Source organism: Pygoscelis adeliae, unplaced genomic scaffold (assembly GCF_000699105.1).
Source record: "Pygoscelis adeliae isolate BGI_AS28 unplaced genomic scaffold, ASM69910v1 Scaffold582, whole genome shotgun sequence".
Lineage (NCBI taxonomy): Eukaryota > Metazoa > Chordata > Aves > Sphenisciformes > Spheniscidae > Pygoscelis > Pygoscelis adeliae.
The window spans coordinates 548,189-557,573 of NW_008824281.1; the positions used below are offsets into that span (position 1 = coordinate 548,189).

General features: G+C 38.9%; 1 protein-coding gene across 1 annotated transcript in view; it reads right to left on the reverse strand.

Moving 5' to 3' along the window:
• Positions 1 to 1,012: 1,012 nt before the first annotated feature.
• The window catches only part of AP1M1 (adaptor-related protein complex 1, mu 1 subunit), a 9,126-nt gene continuing 753 nt past the window's right edge, over positions 1,013 to 9,385 (reverse strand). Inside the window, exons 2-12 of the mRNA XM_009318427.1 lie at positions 8,845 to 9,001; positions 8,397 to 8,464; positions 7,691 to 7,821; positions 7,398 to 7,545; positions 6,676 to 6,802; positions 6,161 to 6,303; positions 5,247 to 5,318; positions 4,800 to 4,958; positions 4,007 to 4,132; positions 3,736 to 3,811; positions 1,013 to 3,128 (exon numbers count right to left, since the gene is read on the reverse strand). Of these exons, the coding sequence (XP_009316702.1) occupies positions 3,106 to 3,128; positions 3,736 to 3,811; positions 4,007 to 4,132; positions 4,800 to 4,958; positions 5,247 to 5,318; positions 6,161 to 6,303; positions 6,676 to 6,802; positions 7,398 to 7,545; positions 7,691 to 7,821; positions 8,397 to 8,464; positions 8,845 to 9,001 (1,230 nt within the window). The 3' untranslated portion in view covers positions 1,013 to 3,105. The remainder of the gene's footprint in view (positions 3,129 to 3,735; positions 3,812 to 4,006; positions 4,133 to 4,799; positions 4,959 to 5,246; positions 5,319 to 6,160; positions 6,304 to 6,675; positions 6,803 to 7,397; positions 7,546 to 7,690; positions 7,822 to 8,396; positions 8,465 to 8,844; positions 9,002 to 9,385) is intronic.

The window sequence follows — 9,385 nt, forward strand, 5'->3', positions numbered from 1 at the left end:
CTAGGCCCGTCCTGCAGCCTGAGGTCTGCTCCGCAGCCTCTCCCTTCAGCATGGAGAAGGGAGGCATCGGCCGCCGCTGGGGTAGATGGCGCAGACCCCCCAGCTGGAGCCACGGCCTTTACCCTCAGACAAGTGCCCACCATTCTGCCTTGAGGGTCGGGTAGGATGAGCGCCCTTCAGGTAGGATGAGCGCTCTATCCTATAAGCATAGAGCAGGGGAAACACACTTAAGCTTGCTGAGAAAAAAAATAGCCTGCTTCCCAGCTTATCACAAAAACAAAACTGCGGAGAACATGTAAACATTGCTGCCTTAGTGTTGGGAACAGAGATGTGTTTTCAGAGCCACCTAAGAAGTTTAGACTTCTAATGTTCCAAATTCCAGGTAACACAGCTATGAAACCACGTTGAGCTGAAAACACAGATGAGACACTTTACTGCTTATTTGAATTATGCAAATTGTCTTTTAAAAGCATATTATATTACGCACTTACCTGTAACATAGTGGCAAGACCATCAAATTTACATTTCTCCACATCAGGCAGAGAACAGAGGCCACCAAGGTAGGAAAGACTTAGCAGTTGCTCTAAGAACAAAACTTAGAAAAAAAGAAGTTACTTCTTGAACAAGAGCTAGTGCTAGAATAACATCGCATCTCCCTGTTTCTGCCTTTATGCTAGTGGAAGTACACAGGCACCCCACATTTCAACAGTGAATGGATGAAGAGGTGGGGTTTGGGTTTTTTTTTTCTTTCCGAAAGAGAGGGTGCTATAATAAGCACTAATTTTATGATGCATGGGCAAATTTTGCAGAGAACACTAGAGAAGCAAAGATTTTGTCAGCAGTTGGTAAACAAATCGGGAATACCAATACTTTCAGCTTTTATGAAGTTCAGTTCCACTTATCCAGGCCTCATATTAGAACAACTGAGGGTACTCTAAGGGTAATCTAAGATTAGAGGCTACAGCTTGGTGTAGATCAACCTGAAAAAAGAGCAAGTGAAGTGCAACTGATACAAAGAGGACTTTTTGCCCTTTATTACTTCCTGGACAAGCATGGCTGATGCCCCATCATCACAACAGAGTCAAATTGCGACAAAATATGAGAAGACACTGTTCTGGTCCGCAAGATACAACCTTCGACAGGAGAATAAATGAAGCTATTGAGTCGCATTTTACAGGCAAACAGTTAAAGCGAACACTTTGAAGAACAGAGTCATCAGGAAGTGATTTGTCAACCAATTACAGTTTTAATATAAAAATGTTTAGTCCAGTCATAAGCTTAATTGTTCAAATGAAAATGAGTAGTGGAACCAAAATCTTGAACAAGATGATTTGTTTCAACATCAAGCTTGTTGGGTGACAAATACAGTAACCTTACTCCAGAATATACATGCCCACACCTATCGTTGCCTAGCCAGCTGTCTGGTTATTGCCTAGGTACCTTCAGGTATCAGTCCGTTCTGAGGCAGATCCTCCTGTAACGTTACAGCAGCTGCATCACAAGGGAATTTAGTTGGTTTTTTGCTAATAGTATATACTGTATACACAGCTATCTCTCTGTATATAGTCCACAAGGATTTACTGGGGACAATGACTGAAATATCTTCTCAATCTTGTGGGAGAGTCAAGGACTGTCAACAGAGTGGTGCGGAGAACCTTGCGCCCAGTGTATTACATCGCGTTTGAGGACATGTATTTAGATTTTGATGGTTTAAGTTTAGCATCTGTCAGGAGCACTAAATTCAAACCAAAACAGTCTAAAAATTGTTTAAAGAAAATACTGATAATCATCAAAATTCTTCTGAAAAAAAAACCAAAATAACTATGTACACCCATGCCAATCTTAGCTTCTCAGAAAAAAATGAAACGGCATGTAAAAAAAATAATACCTTTAAGTATAACATTCTCAACTGTTATCCATTCTGCCAGGAAGTTATAATAATAACTGTTTACAAACGGAAAAGACTGAGAAAGAAAGCATCCCCCTTAGGGCAAATAAAGTTAAACAATTCTAGCAAACTATAGCAAAAAAGGGAAATATTTGCCCTAAATTAACACAAAGGCAAGCTGGAAGAAAGATGGCAACTGTATTTTTATCGGCCTCTTCATAAACAACGATTGATTTTCAGGAAGAGGTTAGAGTATATTACTATTGTCTGGAAAAACAATAATTTAAAAAACCAATCTTCCTACCAAATTTCATTGCCTCCAAAATTGTCTTTTTTTTTTAATAATTAATCTAAGGTCTTATGCCTACATATCACAGTTTTGAACTTGTTTTACAAATACAAATTAAAAAAAGGCAAATACTAGTCAATTGGCATAGGGGTATCACAGGGTTGAAACTCTTCAGTCTGCATTTCGACTACTTTGAACTAACAATCATCACGCTTCCACAGAGACGTTCCCATAGACATTTACTTCTGCCATCTCTTGTTCTCAGTTAACTTAGTCTTCAACAAACCCTTATTTCTGTTTCCAAACCCTTCACTTGAAGTTGTTCTGTCAGATTAATTGCTTTGAAACCATGCAACAAGAGCAAATGGTACTTTTGGACTTCAGATAGTTTTAACTCATATTCCGTAAATTTTTATAAGTTAACAGAGCTTTGAATGAGTTAAGGCACCCATATGCCCCGAAAAAAATAAATACCTTGGGCTAAATACAACCAAGTGTTCAGCAGTCATTTAATTGCACCATCGTCTCCCGAATTTGTAGCATAATGCTGCCAATGTCTTTAGAGATCCTAAAATACAAATACTAGAAACTTTGCGAATGTAACGGACAAGGCATTGACAAAACATTCTCAAGGTTCATTCTGTATTCCTGGCTCCTCAAGGTAACTGCTACTCCTAATGTAATTAGTATTTAGCAGCAAGATCAGCATGTTCTAAGAATGAAATAAATATTCACACAATCAATACTAATGGTTCAAATGCTCAAACACATTATTGAAAACAGTAATTTTCCAATCTCTCCCCTGCCAATCCAAGATTGCAGAAACAAGACCCTTGGCAACAACATTCACGGCTCTCGGTACCACAGAAGCTTCTGCAAACAAATTCTAGGCCTGAAGTTTTGGCATCTGTGGTGCTTGCGAGGTGTTTTACTGTGTTCGAAGCTGGTAGTCTGTAAAGGGGAAAAAAAAAAAACAACCCAAAAACCAGTTTTAGTAAATTGTCTCGCTAAAAGTAGTAAAGCGGATCAGCAAACTGGGATGAAGTGATATAAAATAAAACCAGAGCTTTGCTTAGAATGGCCGCGTGATAATGAGCTCTAAAGTGATTAAGGTAACTGTAGACAGTCATGCTCCCATGCCAGAAAGTTAGATTAGAAAAACAACAAAAAGCAAGAAAACCCCACTCCCCCTACTTTCACTTGCTAACAATCTAGTATCTTTTAGTAGACAGTGTCTTATACATCTTAAAGCCGGCAGAACGATACGTGTGAGCAATTTCTTTTTAAATTTACATTCCAAAAATCTCACCGAATCCCAGCTTAATTACACAATACTTGAACAGCATTACTGAACTATCCCATAGGGTCTTTCATTAAGACACCAAAAAAGGTGACTGGAAAAAGCAGCATACCTTAATCTAACATGTATCTAAACCATATAGTTTAATACTCAAGAACATGAGCAAACTTGGTTTTGTGTGTTTCAATTTGTAGGTGTGTGCTGGAGAAACAAAAGATGCAAGTTGGAGACGTCTACAGTCTACTGCCTTCCATTTACCTCCGTTCTGGGTAATGTAACGAACCCACGGGAGAGCCTGATAGCCACTCTTCTCAATTATCTTTAAGTAGCGAACCTGGAAAGAAAGGGATGTTCAGAAATAAAGTCTGCCACGTCAGCCAAGCAGCATTTAGCAAAAAAGAAAAAAAATTTTTTGGTCAAAAATATGGTTTATGGGTAACATTGAACGGGAATCATCAAGATGAGAAAAACTTGTGTGTTAAGAGCCTAGCATGTTAACTTATCAGTATTTCTATTTTCAACTACTAACCTGGATTCCTGAAGTGGTGAAATATGGAATCTCAAACTTTACACTAATGGGAGGTTTTCCTTCCTTATCTTCAGCTTCAACACTTGGAAGTCCAAAGTGAGCTCTCATCAGATATTCTTTTCCACCCTACCCAAAAGGGACAGATTTTTTTTTTTCTTGAAACAAAAAATAAAAAAAAACTTGCAACGATAGAAGTGGTTTTCTTAACGTCCAATTGCTGACCTCCACTATTCATGTCAGCTCTTCCCTAGGGCTAAGAAGTGAGCACTTGCTTTTATTTTAAAAATACTTTTTTTTTTTTTTTTTAAAGATGCAGATCAAATTAGGACTACCTGAGGCATAATTCATTTTCTTCCAGCCTCATACTCAAAAGACAAGGGTGCCGCTGACCATCCTGAGTAAATGGTGACAGGCAGCTGTACTACCGCACCATTAGCATTTGAAACAGCTCACGCTCATGGAACCCCCAAGCAGCACAGTCTGACAAACCAAAACAGCCGCTGCTAAATCTAGGCCAAGGGATTACACCATCCACAGATATCGCTCCAAAATCTGCTCTCTAACCTAGTTCTGAAAAATTATCCCAGTTAAAAACAAAAAAATATAAACAACAGTATAGCTCAAACATCTATTAGCAAGTTCCAAGCCTTCATCCAAGGGAAAAGAGGAAGAGGCCAGTACTACTTGTCTGATACTATCAGAATTTGCTTTCGGCAGAGTCTGAACATTCATAAAATATTAACGTTAAATAATTATTACACTATTAGGTGGTAAGACTAAAAATAACACTTACTGGAAAAGATTTAATGGACCAGACAATTTCACTGTTCTCTGGAACCCATTTGACACTTCCAACAGTGGTTTTAAACTTTGGCGAGTCCGCATCATTTGGAACTGGAATGTGAATCTCCACATTGTTGGCAGTTGATCTACGCTTAAATTGACTTTTTGCCTAAAAGAAGAAAAAAAAATAAATCAGAAAAGCAGGCCTCTAAATATTTCCATTACGCTAGTGAGTTCAGAGAGCTGCAAGACACACAATCCCCCCCCACCCGTCTACATACCGAGAAACAGAACTGTAACACAGAGATCGTGGCTTACAAATGAAGTTTTCAAAAAGATTTAAGTCCCACAGAAATAACTAAATACTTGTACAAAAATGCACATGCTGCTGGTCAAGCTTTGAAAACAAATGAAAGAGAAGACTAAAATTAGCCATAATTATTTTAGAACTTCTGACCTTGATCATGTACTCGATGCGGCTGTGGGAATGTTTTTCAATCACAGACTCAATCCAGATCAGTGGTTTTACCTAAAGGGGGAAAAACACTTAACAGCTGCAGGTTTTACTTTGATAGGGTCATGAAAATGTTGCTTCCCCTAAAGAGACACTCAACACGTGAACCCCACAGAAAACAGAAAGTCTGTGGTGTTAGAAATGACAAACAAGTTGTGGTTTTATTTAAAAAAAAAAAAATTATACAAATGAGCAAGCATTGATATACCAACGACCAAGTGTTACAAGAATTATAGGCTTAAAAAGGTATGTCTCAGATTAAAACCCAATAACAAACACTTGCATTCCACAATATTTGATAATTTAACACACTAGGGACTGAACTATGACAAGCCCTAAAAATAACTCTAATTCAAACTACTGCCCTTAAAATAAAAAATACTAAACTTTTCATTGTTGTCTCCTGTTGCATATTACAGACCTTCTTGATATTGAATTTTTCCTTTTCTGAAAGGAAAGCTATCCTTATGCGGCTAGCATACTCTAATAGAATTAAATGACATAAATACTGGTGTTGTCAAGCACAAATGAATTGCTGCACTGACATTTCACCACGTAGTTAGCTTAAAAAAAAGTCATCACAGGAACGGTATTTGAGAAACAGTTTCAATAGTAGTTGAAAATGTAGAGACTTATTGCCAAGTTACTTCTAAACTCATTCTCACTTCCTCCAAAAAGAGCGAGCACAAAGCTTTGCTATTAACGGTTGACTTGAAAACTACTATGCTGCCCATACTTTAAGAAAAAATAAAACAGAATTAAGAGAAAGCCATTAGCAATTTTGCCTGCCTGTATGACATCTAAACCACTGTCATACAATAAAATCCTACAGTCTAGATCCATACACCCAGACTTACGTGGGTATTAAGACGATAGGACATGAGTTCAAACTCTCCATCGGGCGGAATGAAAGAAATTGTCCTGTCGTTTTCAAAGCGAGAGAGACGAACACACTGGTGAAACTTTACATCTTCCAGTTCTACTGATTTACTTTTGCCACCTAGCAGAAAATACAGATGTCAAGGCGCTACACAAATTACGTTCCAAGTCTCATCACAGCCAGTTACACAGCAAAGCAGTTGTCTGCTGACATTTTAGTCAATACTTTCTTAGCTCGCTATAGGTTTTTAGGACTACAGAAGTACCAGTGAAAAAAAGATATGAGAAAGCCCAGATGGTTACCATGTATTACCACGGTATTCCACCTTTGCTTGGTATTGTCACACAAGACCTGATATGGTTTTCTACACTCATAAAGGGAGTATTTCTATCATCTTAGAACAAATCCTTTCAGATGAACCTCAAGCATCCCAAAACCTAAGACTTCAGATAACGTCTTTCACGATTACCGAGATATCGCCAAAATACTCACGGCCTGTATTATCAAAGAGAACTTTGTCGTTTAAACCGAGGCGCAGCTCTGGCATTCCCGAGAGAAAGACTCGCATTTTAATGGATCCAACTATCTCACTCCGTAATACGTTTCCATTGGCACTGACCTAAACAAAAAAGAAAAGAAAGGTAAGGTTGCTGTGATGTGATATGTCATGACATCGAACATTACTCCCACCCCATCCCCATGTCCCAAGTTTTCTTGGATGTCTTTCTCCTGAAAAATTAATCCAGTAGAGTAGAATTAGGTCAGGGAGGTGATGGGCACAGACGGAGGAGGAAAGGAATCACAGAATCGTTTAGGTTGGAAAAGACCTCTAAGATCATCGAGTCCAACCGTTAACCCAGCACTGCCAAGTCCACCACTACACCATGTCCCCAGGCACCTCATCTACACGTCTTTTCAATACCCTAGGGATGGGAACTCAACCGCTTCCCTGGGCAGCCTGTTCCAATGCCCAACAACCCTTTTGGTGAAGAACATACCAGAAATTAGCGATACATTCAAGTAAAGCGCTATTTGTCTACTGGATGTCCTTATGGGTACTCAGTCTTAATGACTGACATTATTTTGAGCATCACAGTACGCTAGCCAGAGTCAGTCTGACTTTTCATTGTACCCTTGCAGGTTTTCAGACAATAAGCCCTTTTCAACACTTCTTGTTACAATTCTCATCAAAAGTTAAAGTCAAAGGTACCCACCAAAAGGTTAACAGACTCTATGACATCCAGGAAGACTTCATTTTTCCTGTATTTTATCCCTTCTGATCTCCATGAAACAGCGTTCGTAACAGTGGCAGGTGGACGTGGAGCTCCAGTTTCAAGTTTGTGACCTTCCTGAGTGATGTACCTTTACAGCCACAAAATTGGCATGAAAAAATAAAAATTAATTTTTTTGATAACTAGACCAAGCCGGAACATTTGTTGGCGTATGGAAGAATGCTCAAAACTTTCCAAGGAGTTTGTCACTGTAAGTGATGCAGAATGATACTTACTCTTGTAAAATTTTACTATCAGTGGTTTGTGGATAACCAAAATCCATAAGCTCATCTAACAACTCATAAATAATAACAAAATTATCCCTAATGCTCTCTTCTTCCAACTCCTTGAAATATTCAGAAAAAACCTGAAACAAAATGACAGGAGGGAGGGGAAGGAGGAGGAGATTAACCGAGGAAGTACAGCGCATTCAGAATGTATTCTTGCATCTAAAATAATAATTTTTAAAAAGCCCCAAACCAAACCCCATACTTCACAAACAGCATTCTGTTTGAAGATTAGCCTCAGGAAACCCACCTCAATTAAAAGAGACCTAGAGAATCCTAGAAGCAACTCTAACTATTATAAAAAAGTATTTATTCTGGAGAAAATATTTTTCATGCCAGGTACAGATGAACCAAACAGAGAATCTATATGATACGCCACTACTCATGCAGCAAGTCCACAATTCTCCTCTGCGTTCTCAGGTCTTGTGCAACTACTTACAGCGTTGTGTCACATCCTTTGCCTACTCAGCTACAAAATATCAATTCCATTATTAGTGGTTAGGAAGATAGTTCTACAAAATAATCAAATATAAAGTAAAAATGCTATTACCATAGAGTTCTTTAAAAATGTGAAAGCTCTACGCGCTTCTATTTAGATCAGATTTAGACTGAAGTGAAAAGAAGAGGGAGGCGACTTTTGAAATTTCATACTCACCTGAACTACTTTATATAAAAATGAAAACACCAGTGATACACATGCATTTTTCTTAGAAGTTGCAACAACTGATAAAGGATGTTCAGGAACGGGCATTCAAAGTCACCATTCACAAAAATGTTTACTAAGTGCGTTTCTAAAAGCCTTTAGGCAATTAGAGTCGGCCAAAAAACCTAAGAGTGAGTTAATTAACAGTACCTCTGGGCTAATGAGATACGAAGCATTGAGAAAATAATTTATTAGAGTAAAATGAATATAACCACTTTTCTGCACCCAATGCTGCCGGTGCACGTTACACTATGTAAAGCATAAAACGGCTTTATTTAACAGAGCCTCCTTACGCCACTTCACCCATTCTCTAGCTTTGCATTTAGACACAAACAACGAAAATAATACGGCAGCACTTGGCCTATCAACCTATGCGAGCTATCTGCGGTATAAAGGATACGATATAGGTTGTTATGTTTAATCCACATAAAACGAACTCCTCCATGTGCTAGAATAGGAGAAAGCGTCCCCTCTTCTTCTTTTTCCATAAGGATTGGCATAAAATGCTCCACCTCTGACATGTCCACATCTCCACGGTAATTCCGACAGATGAGAACCTATAAAGAGAGGAACAAAATCCTTGCATTTTTTTCTCTTTCATGAGATGATGTTACCAGGCAAGGCTAACGCACAAGATATCTGGAAGGCCTCTTCAAGTAACTTTCAAAAAAAGTCACCAAGCTTCACTCTAGCCCCTACGCATAGCGTAAACGCGAATCACAACGCCAAAATACCTTGCCGATCAGAATGCAAATCCTAATCTTCCACTGCAAAGCCACGTATCAATATTTTCCAGAGTTAACCTTCACCTGTTGCTGCACACGCCCCAATAACGCTTTTAAGATGGGAAAACACGCAACTCCTCCGAGCCACGCTACCTCCGATGGCGGCAGCGGTTCACTACCCCAGGTGGGACGCGCAAGGGCCCCGCCGGCACGTCT